Consider the following 15,976-nt stretch of genomic DNA (forward strand, 5'->3'; position numbering starts at 1 on the left):
TTCTTGAATTAATAATGTTTATTTCCATTAAACCAAGACAAATTTTCAAAATTAATACAAGATAAAAATTCAAGGTGGTTGGCATGGGGAAAAAAAGATAACACTGCACATCATGTATATTATTTGTATATGCTCAAAAATATTTTGTAATTAAACAATACTGGCATGTAGAACTGGCACTTCCCCACAGAATAAAACCAGCAGAATTTTCCTTTCTCTTCTAGTCAGTAGTTCTATGAAAACTAAACACACACACATGCAGCCTGCAACTTTCACCCCAGGTTTACCATGGGAATTTGGAGCAACCCTCTATCAGAAGTCACAAAATTGTAGCAAAACACTTTTTTCTACTGCATTTTTCGTACCTGATGGGTTTTATAATACTTTCAACAAACAACAATCAGTTTTCCAACATTGACTACAAGTGCTTCAAACTGCATTAGTACTTGCAAACAGGCCTGAGGCATTCACAAAACCTTATTTACTTGATAACAGATTAAAGCACTCCTGCAAAGTTACAGCTCCTGCCCAAAATCAAAACCACTGAAATCCAATTTTGCTTGTTGGTTGCTTCACTGGGCTCCAAATTTGCTACAGCATTGGACAAAACACACAAGTAACACTGATTATTAATTGTTTCAATAAAAATCTTCTACCTTGACAGCAGTATTTTCAAGTATTGCTATCCTAGTCCTCTAACACCTACCAAAAATCATCAGGGAACAAGACAAACAAAAAAAGCCCAGTTGGAGAGAAGAGCATTTAAACAAATCTCCCTCTCCTTACCCCACCCCACCCTCCCACCAGGAACTTGCTGACTTAATTCCAAACTCCCCATTTATTGTACAGCCAGGAGTTGGACTAAGCTTTCCCTGAGCTCTCTTTCTACCTGTTTCAAAAAGTCAGAACGTGTTTCCTTGAATTCAGCATTCATCATTATTATTATTATTATTATTATTATTGCCATTTTCTCTGCTAATATGAAACATATTTTCTAGGCAAGTTATTTCATTTTGGTAGCCCTGGATTTGTGTTCTATTGCTCCAAATACAGAACTTGAAAGTGCATCTGACTTCTAAACAGTGTTAATCAGGCAGGTTTCAGGGAGTAACTAGACCCAAAAGATCGACGTGCACAAGCCTTTGTAGTGATACATCTCTGTTGAATGATGCAGAAGTTAATAACAGATCTGTTCAGAAATTTAGTGGCATAGCATCAGTTAGAGAGAGAACTGCTTTGCATCACAAGCTTTGGGTTTTAGAAGGGAACAAAGCACTGTCCTGTGCAGGAGGGGTCAGGAATGGGGATGGGTACAGATTTCACATCCAAGAAAAGCAAGTGGTTCACATGCAAGATGCAATGCTGCACCATCACAGCACTGAAAGCATCTTTGGAGGTCTAGTCCCTACCTGCTACCCACCTTCAGAGGAGTGGGAGTTGTGTGATGTACACAAGGATCTCAGAACTGCATGAAAATTTTACCTAAACTAGTCTAAGTCCCAGGTATTGTCATGGACTTTGAATGCAAATCCCCAGAAGACTGACCCTAAAATGTACCATCAAATACAACACAATATAAATACACAAGGAGACTTGGGTTAATGCTGCTGACTGCAGTCAGAACTCAGTAGTCTTGCTTTTTCCTTTTCAGTATTTCTAGCATACCAAAAGGCATATTTGTATCTTCCCCCATAAATAAAGTTAGTCTGATAATTTAATTTTGTAGATTTATAAAATATTTCTATGCAACTTAACGCAATAGCCTAAAAAAAGCAATTAAATTTAACTTTAACAAATAGTATATTTACAATTAAAATAAGTACAGACCTTATTGGGTTTGCATTCATTTATAGCACAAAATAATTTACAAGGCTTAAAGTAATAAATAAGTCACTGGCAAGCTTTCAGAGATGTGCATTGTCCATTGTCAGAGTGCAGTGGAGTTTCAGGAAGCAGTAATGAGTTCTGGCTAAAGCATGTCCATGACTCCTCATGTGGGACGGCCTGGGCCAAAACGGGTTTTTGACCTGGGTTAAAAACACATGAGAAACATATTTACATTATTAATGTAGGGCTTTTTTACTATTAATGCAGGTTTTTGATGTGTGGGGGTTTTTTGGTTTAGTTCTACAAGGTGGACGAAGAACTGGATAAAAATCTTGGCTGACACTTTTCCAATTTTCTGTAGTTTCCCAAAAAGAAAATTATGTTGGAGCTGCAGGGAACCTCCCCCCAAGAATTTCATTCTCCTAGCTCTACTGGGAGACCAAGGGAAGCCTTTGCACCTCATATGGCTTGACCTGGTAGAAGCTGATCCATAAGAAGTGTGTGAACTGAAGCGTGTTTTTTCTTTAAAATGTTTCTTTAAAACCCACCACCCCACACTCCCAAAATCCAGGAGTTTTTCTTGCTTTTATTTTAAAATCTTACCTGGGATTCTTCTCCGTGTTGCTTTGTCGTGCACTGACCTGTGCTGAGGCTTTTATCTGAGCTTCAAGTCTGGAATAAATGCCTCCTGCATACTGGAATCCAGAAAAAATACTCAAGTTTTGACATGATTTCAATGCAATCAGTAACTTTCCATAAAATTCACTAATATTCAGCACAATCTACAGCATACTTTTGTCCATTATCACAACCCAGCAGTGTTTTTGTCAAACCCATTCTACTTTCCATAAGCAGTTTTTAAAAGCAGTGAACTTTAAATATTATTTCAAACCCCAATCCTCAAAAAATCACACTTAGAACAAAAGGAAGATTGATAAAATGAATTCTTTAGCTTATGTATTGAATAGATGTTATTTTCATTTGTGTTTAATATTTTTGTTAAGCAAGGCTCACTTCAACTCTGCAAACATTACATTTTGCCAGGACAAATCTTACTTCTTTGCTGTCTTTGGACTTGACTCGATCAAGGTCTCCCAGTCTCATTTTTATTAAGTGCCCTGTGATCTCAGACATTCTTCTCTGATCTGTCAGAAGTAAGAAAGGATATTTAGAACAAAGGTTTTCATTGCTACTGAACACAAAGAGGATTAGACACAGACTTCAGTGATACTGGACTTGTAATTTTTTTTAGTTTATATAAAAGTCTTGAACAGCCAAGCTCCTAAATCCTGATGTAGCCTCAGCAGCCTTGGCAGATACCAGAATCAGCCTGAGGCACTACACTGAGATCAAAATCTCAGGAAATGGTTTGGAGGCAGAAGTTTTTAAAAAAGCAAAATTGCACAAGAGCTTCAGGAGAGATTAAAAAAGGCAGAACAAATTAACCCAATTCTGAATATTTTTAGTCACAGAGACTGGGAAAGAGATGGAAGTGGATGTTTCTCTGTTTATCTGCACAGACAACAAATGCCACAGGGATGCAGGAAAAAATATCTGCATACTTTAATAATCATGAGATGACACAGCTATAATCTCTGTAGGTTCTGTGCTGACATTCCAAATAAAACACATAAATCACACAAACACCTCAAATCCCACTGCTGGATCTGAGATTAAATTCACCCTAGAGGGTTGTAACTAAGTGAATTTTAAGAGAATTAGCTGGCTCATTTCCTTTGCATAATGTTAACTTGAGGAAAGGCAAACTCATGCAGGAACAGACCATCTTCTCTTTGAGCATCTTGGTTGTATCTCAGGGACCTGGAGGCATCCCATTTGTTCTGCTGCATGCTCACACTGCAAGGGAAAGGTGCACAAACCCTGTTACCAGGAGCAGCTTAAGAGAGGGAGATACTAAAATGTGCTCAAAAGGCTTTGAAAATGACTTACATGAAAGGAGAAGCATCTCGGGAACTTGACTGTTGAAGGAAAAACCAGATTTAATGTGGTTGTCTAAGGTCAAGTCCAACACCTAGAGAAAATTCCTCATTATTTAAGCCAGCCAGAGAGCCTGGATTCACAGCTCTGATTTTACCTTATCAGATGGCTTCTCCCTTTTCTGAACACTAGGTGAAGAAACTGCTTTCTTTGGGTGCCTGTAGGATTTCTTTAATTTCTCCTTTCTCCCTGCTAATAGAAGAAATGTCTATTCATACCCTCAGCTGCTTGGAATTTCTCAACTACAGAACTACTAAAGTATTTTTGCCCCTCAATTTCTTTACAAATAGTGTAAATCAATAGGCTGTTTTCCTTTTATCAGTGTTGCAGGCATGCTAACACACACTACTCAAATGCTTTTCTATAAGAAATGTACAGAAACCCAAGTATGCATTTAAAATGCAGAGTGGTTGCACATAACAGCATACATTTTTTATATTTAAAAATTAATGCACATGCAAGCTATCCTTTTGACCATATTAATTCAATGACTAAATTCTGAGCAAATCAGATCAAACAAGTTTAAATTACAACATTTTCTTTCAAAATATATATAAATTTTTAAACTGGTACAATTCTAATTGCCCTTTGAGTAATGACAAAAAGAACAAAAATCTTTTTTTTTTGTTCCAATGAATCATTAGTAGGGTGAAAAGGAGAAGTTGGTTTTTTGCTTTCCATGTTCCTAAACTCATTAACACATTAAAAACGTACAAAAGTATTTTCAGATCATATACAGCTTAGCTTCAATGCAGACACAATTTTAACTACATTAACCAGTCATTCCTCTATGCAATCAAATGACAAATCTGCAGGGGATTTTTTGCATGTAAAAGCAGCAAAAAATTGCTGCCTTTTCTTCCAACATTCATTACATGAAATCTCATTAATTTGAGAGTTTCCTGCAAAATAAGTGCTTGATAATTCCAGGGAGTTCTCAGACATGAATAGTGGCAGCTTTTCTTGTTTGCCAGTGATTTTTGATGGCACCAAGCAGTGGGGTAATTTGTATCTAACCACAGGAAAACCTGGGATAAATTCAAGTAACTTTGGGTTTTCTTTTGAAACACTAATATTCAAAATCTGCTTACAGAGGACTTCTGCTGCCTCAAATAAAATCCAAATAACTTTGGGTTTTATTTTTGAAACACTAATATTCAAAATCTGCTTACAGAGGACTTCTGCTAATCAAATCCCTATCAGGTAACTCCAGAGAGGAGGACTGTAAAGACTTGATGTACCTGGTTTCTTGCACACTTCTTCTTCATCCCCCACTTCATCCTCAGTGACCTCTGAGCCCGTGGTGTACTCCTCCTCTTCAGATAGCAGCGATTGCTGCTTCTAACCAACACCAGGAGAAGCCAGAGATTAAAAGGGAGCCTGGGTTTCTATTCAATGATATATTAAATCTGTCCTGCAGCTGCTGACATCCAGCACAGCTCCCTATCTCAGTGACCAAAGAGTGAATCAGAACAGAATTATGGAAATGTTCAGTAATGTGATGTTTACATTGTTTGAATATCCAGATTTACCTCAATAAGTGATAATGAGTGCCTAGTAATGAGAAATGATGAAGCTTAACAATGAAGACCTGAAGCACCTCAGACCAGCCAAGAGAGACAGATAAATCAAATCCAAAGTTTTGAGTATGTTTCTGCCAGCCTAAAAAACTGTTAATAACTGATGCATGCAGTGCTTGCTGCCATTTATAAACACATTCAAAGGAATTTCTCGTTTCTATTAATGCAAAAGTAGCACTTCACACTAATGCTTTCTTGTAAAAACTTGTTGCTATGCTGCAACCTCCAATTTAAAGCAAAAAATTGCATATTTTGTCTCATTTATTAGGAAATAAGATAAAAATCAAAGCTAGTTCTTTGCTAGTACAGAAGACCAAATATTTAAAATCAGTAAAATATTTTACTAACCAGCTGCAAAGTCCAGTTCTTCAGAGACAAAAACTGGAGTCACAAAGAGAAAAAAGGCATATAAGTTAAAGAAATAATAATAATAATTCAAATAATAAAGTGAGAGAAATTCTAAAAATAGGAGTTGTATGTTACAGTACAGCACTCTACACTGGTAACTCCCAGGCCTCCTCCCATCTTGAACTCCAAATTTTGGTGGAATGATCAAACTCAAGTAGGTTGAAAACCACTGACCAACTAAATGCAGTCAAGTCATGGTTTAGTGAAAGTAAGTTTAGCTTTAAAAATATTTACAGCTGATCTTTTGATCAAAAATCAGTCCAGGACAGGAGAGAAGTTATGTACTGAAATACTTCCAGCAGACATGGGAAAAGTTTTGCCTTTTCACTTACCAGGTATTTTGTACCTATGTCTTACTCCAACAATGTATGGGGTTTATTTTTATTAAAAGTTCTTCAAGAACTTCTTCATTATTAGGAAAAAAGAAGGAAAAGCATCAGTACTCACAGCATTGATCTCTCCAGTTTTGGGGCCCCATGGTGTATTTGGTTCTACAAGCACATCACATTCAAGGCCTTTGTCATCACCAAGCCCAATACCAGAATCACTTTGAGAGAAAAACATAAACCAAAATTAAACATTTCTATTCCTCTACTTCAGAATCAGTCTCCATTGACTGGACATGCATCAAGAGAGCAGACAGACCTCTGAGTCAAACACATAACATCTTGACAGAAATACATTAAAATATAAAGACAGCAGTGAATGCTTACAGAGGTTGAGTGACTAAAAGCCTGCTTGAAAAGTGAAAGGAGAAAGTACTTGTTCTTCAATTTCCAAGTAAACAGTCAAAAATAAGTTACCCTCAGAAAGACCTGTGACTCATTTTGAAATGGGAGAGAGCTCCAATATAACAGCACACGTGTTCACTGTTGAGGGCTAAGTTATTTCAGTAGCACAATACAATGTTCTTACCTATTCTCATCCTTAGTGAAAGGAACAACTATAACATCCCTATGATGCAGCAGATCATTCAAGATCTGAGCAGTCTGAGATGGCAGAGCATCCCCCTCTTCACTCTGAGATGGCAGAGCATCCCCCTCTTCACTCTGAGATGGCAGAGCCTCCCCATCTTTGTTTTCTGGAGGTAACTCCACCACATGATCCCTCACTTTGCAGCCCTGCAATACACAGAGGCAGAAGATCAAATATTTGAGTTAAAGGGAAGAAACTGATTCCAGTCAGTATAACAACAAAAGTTCAACTTCTGAATTACAATCCTTATTTTGGAAAAAGATCTATTTTCCTAACACACTGCTGCCCACCCCACCACATGCTGTGCTCTGTAAAGGAGAGCTGAAGTACCTTTGGGAGGGTTGTGGGGTCAAACCGAAGAACTTTTTGGTTACAGCAGGGATAAACTCCTGTGCCAGTGGAGCCCAGAGCACTTGCTACACCTGGATAAAGAACTGGCTGCGAGTGGTACTGGCAGTGGGAGAACTCAGTGCACAGGAAAGACTACATCAGCAAAAACACAGAGAGTGAGAGGTGAGACAACCTATGGAAGTAAAAGTTCTGCACTGTAAAGAATGTGTACCTAGCTTTATTAGCAAATATTATCCAAACAGCTTTAATCCCTGCTTCACCCCTCAAAAGTCCCCCACCACAAGCCAAAGTGAAATTCCCTAACCTGGTTACCACAAGCCAAAGTTAAATTCCCTAACCTGGTTACCACAGGCCAAAGTTAAATTCCCTAACCTGGTTACCATAGGCCAAAGTGAAATTCCCTAACCTGGTTACCACAGGCCAAAGTGAAATTCCCTAACCTGGTTACCACAGGCCAAAGTGAAATTCCCTAACCTGGTTACCATAGGCCAAAGTGAAATTCCCTAACCTGGTTACATCTTGAGCAGGTCAGCCAGTTGACCGTCCCCCAAAGACGCCAGTAAACATCCCGCCAGGATTTCAGCTCCTCATGAAGGCCAATTAAATACTCATGCACTTCCCAGGTTTTGTCTCTGAAAAAGCAAAACATGAGAGAGTTGACTCTGTTTTGATCCTGCCACCAGGACCAGAAGATAAAGAAAGAGCAGAAAACACAGTGGTGAAAAGCCTCCAGTAGTTACAACAGGAGGGACACAATGTGAAACAATGATTACTAAATTCAGAGCATGACAGAGGAGACTTTATTCTTTCAGAAAATCCTAAACTCACTCTAACAAAGAATTACAGCTTGATTCACCTCAAGATCCATATAGTGCAAATTTACAAGCTAAGGTAAACATCTTCTATCTATCTGCAACACAACAACGGCTAAGAAACACAGTTTGAAAACACAAGCTCATGCCATTTTGATGAAGGTACATACCTGGCAGTTCTAGTATTAAAAACACAGGACTTTGTTCCTTCCTTGTGATCAAATGAGACACACCTCTTCAGAATTTGAAAGACAATGTGCAACTTGCAGTGGGGCATGTTATCTTCAGAAAGAGCAGATAAAATTTCCTCCCAATTTTAAGCCCTGGCCTGAAGCATTTTTGTTAAATGTGTGCCTATCCTAGACTAAGCAAGGAGCACATCCAGTTGGAAGTCAGTTCTAGGCACCACTAGAGGACCAATAAATAGAAACCTATTTTAAAACCATTAAAGATAGAACTGTATTAGCTCCTGAGCCTGAATTCATTAGTGGCCAGCATCACTTCTCAGTAAACATATTCTGTGTAGCAAAGCATCACAAGTAGCACAAGGCAAATAATTAGAATCTAGATAATCCTCTGAGTAATTTTAAAGCCCTGCACATTTATCTGCTGGGAATTGCAGAGCAGCCACATACACTCAGCTTAAGTGAAGTAATGCAATTAATAATTTGATGTGACTAATCACCAATGATCTTAAATAGGTCAGGACAGGGGCACAAGATGTGGTTCTACGTAGGTGCTGGGCAGAACTGAACTCCACACCTTGGAATAACTGGTGGGAGCTATATGGAACTGTTTGGGCTGTTCTGAACCAAAGGGATCTGGTGGGAAAGGCCTCCTGTCATTAATCTCCCACCATCCCCCTCAAAATGGGCATGTGGGAAGGGAGGGAGCTGCAGCTGATCATGGACTGATCTTCATTAACAGGAGAATCCAGCTGTTCACAGCCACAGATCAGACAGAATTCAATTAAACATTTGTGCCAAATGAATCAGGCTTGCAAACAGAACAGGTGCTGCAAGCTCCTCTGACAAATACTGCAGGAACAGAAAAACAACTGGCAAAGTTTATTCATAGCAGCCTTTAAGCAGGGTGAGCATTTGATTTGACAGTATAAAGTCAGATTAGGAAATACTCTTTAGCCTTTCTTTGCTGGCATAGTGGGGTCTATCCTTCACTGAAAAACCTTGCAGAAATGCAGCATTTAATTCAATCTATCATCATCAACTGCATACATCTTAAAACCATCTGAGGAAAGAATTAGCTGAGTATTTTCTATTTAAAGTAGTGCAACCCAAAAATAGCCCTCCCAGTAATCATGGCTGCAGTTTTCCCATTTTCATTCAGCAGCAGCACTGCTGAATGAATTTCAGTAACACATCATCATAATCACATCCCCCATGTTTTATTTTTTGCTAGGTAATACAAGTTGGGGTGCTTCATTTACTCTTCACATATCTGTGATTTAATTTTGTAATGTATCTGAGTATGTAGTACTTGTAAAATCACCCAAAATGAGAGTTGAAAAAACATTTTATATATGTAATATTCACTACCTTATATGAACATAGACAATATTCCCATGTTGGTCTATGTTGATTTTTCCTGGTACACAGGGAATTCTCCTTTCAGTTTCTTTGGTTAGCAACTTTTTACATAAACAGCACCTAGATTAAAAAATAAAAAAAAAAAAAGAGAAAGAAGGAAAGAAAGCACTGGAGTAAGAGCAGGGCTTCTAAACACAGGGGCTGTCCTTGCTATTGAAGCAGCCATATAAAAATGCCATACCTGTATAAAGTTGCTGCATTTCCTCTAGAATCTGGATTTACATACTCAGGATCAAACAGTCTCTCAATCTTCTTGCAGAAAAGTTTACTATTAATGACAGCAACACAGCTCACCCATTAGAAAAAAACCTGAAAATTGCTTTATGTATAGTGAGATTAACAATCACACTCTGATAAGCAAAACCACTCACAGAATCTAGCTTTTAATATAATTTTCCTTTAAATTATCCTGTCCATCTCATTTTTACACAAGTGTGACAAAAGTGATATTTTGATTTTTTCTTTATTAAAATGCTTGCCAATATCAACTGCCAGCTTCTACCTTGCTTAAAAGACCTTTAATTAGTGAATGTTGCTGTGAAACTGCACTTCATTCTAGGATTAAGCCTTCATCCCTAGAGACTAAAATCCTCCCTTTCTTTCACCTTGCTTGTCTGTCAGTCTGCCCTTCAATAACTGGCCCTTATCTCGATACTGAGCTGGGATCCTGATGTAAGAAAGAACATTCCAGAACAACTACTGAGCCTCCCAGCCACCCTGAATTCTAAGTCCAACCATCCAAGTCCACAGGGTGCTGAAGCCAAACCATTCTCTACCAATTAGGAGCATGTCATCCCATAAAAGGTTTCTCCCCTAATCCTTGCTCCCATGTGAGAATTCATGAATAATTCTCCCATGCCATGCTACTAGTGTGGCCTTTTTTTTTTTTCTCATTTCCTATAAAAGCTCTTTCCTTTTGCTCATAATTTTAATATAAAGTTCTGAAGTCACACCACTATATTCTGCATTAAAAATACATTCCATAAGAATATATCTAATATATAATTTCAAACTGCACAGTCTTAGCTGTTATGAAATATGATCCCAAAGCTCAACAGCACTTCAGAAGTGTTTTACAAGGCAAAAAAAAAGTTACCTCTTAAATTTGTCTCTTTTGTCCTTCAGCTCTTCCACCTCATTGTGCCTGAAGAGATCAGCAATGTGTGTAACAAGATTAGCGTTGATACAGTTCATGTTACATGGCGTGGCTACAATAGCGTTCATATTTTTGTGACAATAATGAATACATTTCTCTACCTAGGAAAAATAGAAATATCAATGTGAAGGAATTCTAGACAAACCCCCCCCCCCCATACTAGTTGCTTCAAGACTTTTATTTTAAGTGTGGTGTTTTGGAAAAACCAAAACCAAATTTCAGTTTGGCTTAAAAATAAAAAACAAGCCTCAGATTTGCCCAAAGATGATGCTGAATAACATGATTTAGTTTATGTTCTCCTCCAAAAATTTCAGTAACTTTCCAATTTCTTGTTGAAATAGAACCACAAAACTCATGGATCTCAACTTCAACAGCTGTGCTTTGCTGTGGGCCACCCCAATGACAGAAATTTTGACAAATATTTTAACAAAGTCAGCAGCTATTCCTTATACAGAGCTGGAAAATCAGATCCCGAATTGCAGATATATCATTCATGTAGAAAGGGATGTAAAACAGCACTCTAGATCACACTACCACATTTAGAAATAACATACTCTTTATTGCATTGAGAGTCTGTAAATATTGGATTACTGTACTGAAGAGAAGCGTTAAAAATCTCAAAATGTTCTCATTGCAGCAGCTGTTTATGTAACAGCCAGAGCACAACAAACAAGCTGTTAGGACACCTGGTAATTAACAACTGTGCCCTCCTGCCAGAAAATCAATCTTTCTTAATACTTACTAATGAATCCATCTTCAAAAACTCAGAAGAAATAAGGATTGAGATGACATTTGATGGTTCTAGGAGGCAAGAGAAAAAAGGTGGGGTTTTTTACATGGATTTTTTATTGTAATTTCACATCACATCCTTCTCTCTTCATATTTAGCATGTGTTAGCTATTATTTTAGCAATCAACTTGTCATTCCATCTTCCAGTATACAGAACCTTTTAATCATCTTAAGAAATAAACTTTTGGTTTTACCATTTCAGTGGCCAGAGTAGAACTATAACTATGGAAAAATAAAAAAAACAAACTATAACTATGGAAAAATTATTAAAATTGGAAAAGGAGGCTTCACAGGGATGCACTGACTAAACAATTACACAAGATTAACTTCCATCTGTAGCCATCACACCCAGCTGAGATTTTTTCAACATAACCTTCACATTGCAAGTTATAAACAAACCAAGAGAAGAAAGTTATAGTTTAAAAAGTGGTAGGAAAAGCTCATTAAAAACTTGCCTCAAAATCCACAAAGACTCTTCTACCATTGTATTGGATTGCATTGAAATTGTAGAAAACATTGCAATTGTACCAACAGGGAGCAGAGGAGAAACAAACAAACCAATCATCAGCATTTAAAATCTACCACTCTGCCCTTGGTCAGAAGAGGCCTGAAGAATCTTAATTAAAACCATCACATCCCAAAATATATTAGGGCTTCTTTATTGCTTCAACTTTCAGCATGTTTCCTCAAAGCTGTCAGTGCTGGCAGAGCAGAGTCAGCTGCTGAAATGACCAGAGGATCTGTGTTGCAACATTCTTCTAACAACTGCTGATGCCTTGGGAAGGCTGCCCTGGAACAGAGGCTGGACAGAGCTGAAGAATAAAGCAGGGATTTATTGGGAGGCCTCAATGGATCCACCTTGGGCAGCACAAGAGCCCAGCCAGGGCTGCACCCCAGGTGAACCCAAAATGGTCACAAAATGCATGACCAGGCACAGGGTCTGTCACTTTGATCAGTTCTGCTCCATTTCCATATTGGAGTTCATTGTTCAATTCCAGCTTTAGCCCATGCAGTCCCATCCTTCTTTTTCTCTCTCCAGCCCACGTTGTTTGTGCTCTTGGGCCTGAGATCTGGATCATTTGTCCTTGGTCCCCAGCTAGAGAAGGAATTGTTTTGTCTCGCTGCCCTGCAGAGAGCTCACCATCCCATAATATGGAGCCCTGATCCCCACACTAAAGAGAATCTGAAAAATAGAAAAGCTAAACCTGAGGCACCACTGACAACGGTCAGAAGCAGACTGGGGCTGAGCTGCAGCAAAACCATCCATCTTCTCTTAGTACAGAACATAACAAACCTACAAGAAATGATCTGCTTTTACCTAAAGTGGGCATTTCATCAGTCTCAGACTCCTTGGAGTTCCTTTTGACATATCTTATCAGCCAGTCGAAGATGTGAACGTCACAGTGCACAGAAATATCCACCTCCTCCCAGCGCTGGGCATCCACTGACAGGTACTCAGCAAAGTATTTCATCTCTGAGATCAAAAGGTCTCGAGGACACACAAAATCTTCTTTGAGGTTTTTGGCTTCGTCACACACATGGATCACCATATTGGGCCTCCAAAGGAAAAAAGCCACAGAGCAAATTAGGAGCCTAAGCCAATCAGGACACCAAATCCCAACAACCTCATCTCCTGCTCTGGGTCATGCATTGCAACACTGATGCAGGGTTTTATTAACCGAGGGAAAACAAATTGCAGTTATTAACTACTAACAGAAACTATTGTTGGACAGGTGAAGAAGACAGAGGCATATCATCTACAGATAATCAGTGTGATTTAATTAAGGAAGCAGAAATAGAAAGTTTCTACCTCCATTCCCCAATTTTGTCACCTGTTTGTTATAGGATACTACTTGAGTTATATGGAGAACTTGTTTGTTCTCCCTTCTTAATTTTCTTCAAAGAAGAACCAGATATAGATGCCTAAATCACTGAGGCACCAAGGACAGTAACAGCAATTTTCATCGGTGGAAATTAAGACTTGGTTTATTGTATATTAAAAACCTCTATTTCTTAAGGAATGCTTGAAGCTAGACTCAGTAAATGCTGTCTCTGTTTAGAGAGATGCTAAAGTTTCAAACAAACATTATTCTATGTGTAATTATATAGTGTGGAAAACAGGGATATGTGATGGAATAAAAGTGACCTGGATGGCTACTGGAATTCATGGGAAAATTTTTCATTTACAGCTCTTTTCCTGCTTTTACATGGGACAAATCTATGTTCAAGAGTATTTTCAAAAGTGTTATTGACCATCAGTCTTGTTTCATTCCTTTATAAAACCAGTCATGTTTCTCATTCCTGTCACAGCAGTGATCAATCACTCAGAGGAACACAGATTTACAAATATCTCATTGCACACAACATTCTCAAACCATCTCCTTGAATTTCTGCAGCAACAGAAGGTTTCCAAATTTCTTACAGCATTCATTAGTCTGTTTCCAGTTGTTTTCTTTCTGGCAGTAGATAAATTTCAGCAATTTAGACATCTTTCTGTCAATTCTACAATCCCCTAGGTAACAAACACACAAAGCTCTTCTTACCCCTGGGTTTCATCAGTGCTTTCCCCACTGTTTTGGACAGGACCTTTCTCAGATTCTGAAGAACAGCTCCTTGTGGAGGCTGCACTGGGCCTTCCTTCAATGTAAGGAAAAAAGGCTGCATTAGAACAAAAACTCCTCATCTCTTGCTCTTCAGCACCTTGGAAATGCAACTGAACTATGGCAGTCACGGTGGAGCAAAGGCACAGGCAGCAGCAAATCTGCTTCCCTAAGGGCCACTGAACAATGCAGATTGCTGCTCTGAGTGCCACCACCCCTGGGAACCCACAGCAGCACCACTGCTGCCTTGCCCAGACTCCTGGCTACAAAGCCAGATCACTTCTGGCTCAGCCCTGAGCATGAGCCTCACAGCCTGTGGCACTTCCTTCTGGGAATGTCACCCTCTCCTGCAGCTCTCCTGCTCTGCTTTGTGGGACCTGGCTGCCACACCAAAGCTTCTGCCAGGACAGAATTTGAGACCAATGCCACTCCTTACCCATCCTGTGGCAGCTTTGGGAATAAGTAGCTCCCAAAGAGAAGCACAGCAGACTCTTAGGATGTGTTTGTTTTTGCCAAATTTCTCACACATGTGGCTTGAACCAGCTGATCACATCAAACAATGTTCAAAGAGAGCAGAGCAGGAAATTTGCCTGGTCCTAGAGCTACATCACTGAGGTTGTTCCAGGAATAAAGGACAGGTGCACTTCAAATAGTTCATCTTCACAAAGGTACTGCAAGCAGTGGAAGGTGCACACAACAACCTAGTGAGGTTCAGGAGTTCAGCCACCAAATCCACTGAGTTCTGGACCAAGGGTTAAAGCAGTGACAGGCATTTCCAGCTGTGAATGGATTACTGCAATGTGGAACTTCAATAATCTTGCTTGGAAGTCAGAAAGATCATTATCTTCTTTAAACAATGGATGGGCACTGTATCTGTCTTCCACTGAAACCCTAAGGTGGTGATTTTCCATGATTATGCCATTCTCTCAGACTTCTGGGAGTTCCAGAAACATCATCTCCCTCTTGAGTCATGTAAGAGGCTGAAGAAGAACAAGACAGACCTCTTCATCTTCATCTAATGGCTGAACAACTACAGCAGACCGACAGCAAAAATGATATGGTTCAGAACACAGCAGTTATGCCTTTCAGGAAAGCAAAATTACTGCCCCAGAGGCAGAGAAACTAAACTGTCTGCAAAGGTGCAGCCAAAGGCCTTGCACAGCTAAGTCTTAGCAAGGCCTCAATAGAGGGAGCAGAATTAGCAGAAGGGAAGATTCATTCAACAGATTGACTCCCAGTAAATCCTTGGGCAGGGCTGCTCCAGCCACAGCTCTCTGGGCAGCCATCCTCACTGCAGCAATCAAAGGTGTGAGCTCTAAAAGAAGGGACTGTGGAGATATGAGATATGGTATGGAAGAGTTCTGCCTGCAAATACATTAACAAGTCCATTGTGAACACAGTGATTTATTGAGGGCAATAATGCTGCCAAGAATATGCAGCACTGCCAAATTAATGGGGACATCTGAACTTCACCACACATTGCTTCATATCTTCTTTCCTCTCCCCCAAAGCTCACAGATGGATTAACTTTTGAAACCTTGTAACAAATGCTTTAGGTGAAAGCCTATCCTCTGTGCTTATTTACTGTCATGAGATGCAATCAGAGGGACCCACCAGCAGTTGGCCTTATTATCAGCAAGTATTAAATGAGCTTTTATAACTCAGGCAAAACCAGAATCCAGCTCAGAGTGAGTATGGTCTGATTTGCTTTTTCTTGCTGTTACTCATGACTACAAACAAATGCAAACAGGCTCAAAATTCTTGATCCTAACAGTAAGCTAATGTGAATAAATCCACTAGGAAGCAATTAATTAAACAAAGAAACATTTACAAATAGGATTGTCTCAAATCCCCAATTCTGAAACATAGAAGT

The 15,976-nt window shown here is 39.1% G+C and overlaps 1 protein-coding gene across 3 annotated transcripts in view; it reads right to left on the reverse strand.

Moving 5' to 3' along the window:
• SANBR (SANT and BTB domain regulator of CSR) overlaps positions 1-15,976 on the reverse strand; it is a 25,252-nt gene continuing 9,276 nt past the window's right edge. For all 3 annotated transcript variants that reach the window (XM_036379736.1, XM_036379734.1, XM_036379735.2), the window contains 18 exons: positions 14,047-14,140; positions 12,822-13,060; positions 11,457-11,515; positions 10,655-10,815; positions 9,740-9,826; positions 9,508-9,618; positions 7,648-7,771; positions 7,119-7,271; positions 6,729-6,934; positions 6,261-6,360; positions 5,754-5,786; positions 5,067-5,166; positions 3,923-4,017; positions 3,778-3,806; positions 3,611-3,684; positions 2,884-2,972; positions 2,431-2,522; positions 1-2,027 (listed from right to left, as the gene is read on the reverse strand). In XM_036379736.1, coding sequence (XP_036235629.1) covers positions 1,991-2,027; positions 2,431-2,522; positions 2,884-2,972; positions 3,611-3,684; positions 3,778-3,806; positions 3,923-4,017; positions 5,067-5,166; positions 5,754-5,786; positions 6,261-6,360; positions 6,729-6,934; positions 7,119-7,271; positions 7,648-7,771; positions 9,508-9,618; positions 9,740-9,826; positions 10,655-10,815; positions 11,457-11,515; positions 12,822-13,060; positions 14,047-14,140 — 1,883 coding nt within the window. In that variant the 3' untranslated portion in view covers positions 1-1,990. The remainder of the gene's footprint in view (positions 2,028-2,430; positions 2,523-2,883; positions 2,973-3,610; positions 3,685-3,777; positions 3,807-3,922; positions 4,018-5,066; positions 5,167-5,753; positions 5,787-6,260; positions 6,361-6,728; positions 6,935-7,118; positions 7,272-7,647; positions 7,772-9,507; positions 9,619-9,739; positions 9,827-10,654; positions 10,816-11,456; positions 11,516-12,821; positions 13,061-14,046; positions 14,141-15,976) is intronic.

This window comes from Molothrus ater, chromosome 3 (assembly GCF_012460135.2).
Source record: "Molothrus ater isolate BHLD 08-10-18 breed brown headed cowbird chromosome 3, BPBGC_Mater_1.1, whole genome shotgun sequence".
NCBI classification, from domain to species: Eukaryota; Metazoa; Chordata; class Aves; order Passeriformes; family Icteridae; genus Molothrus; species Molothrus ater.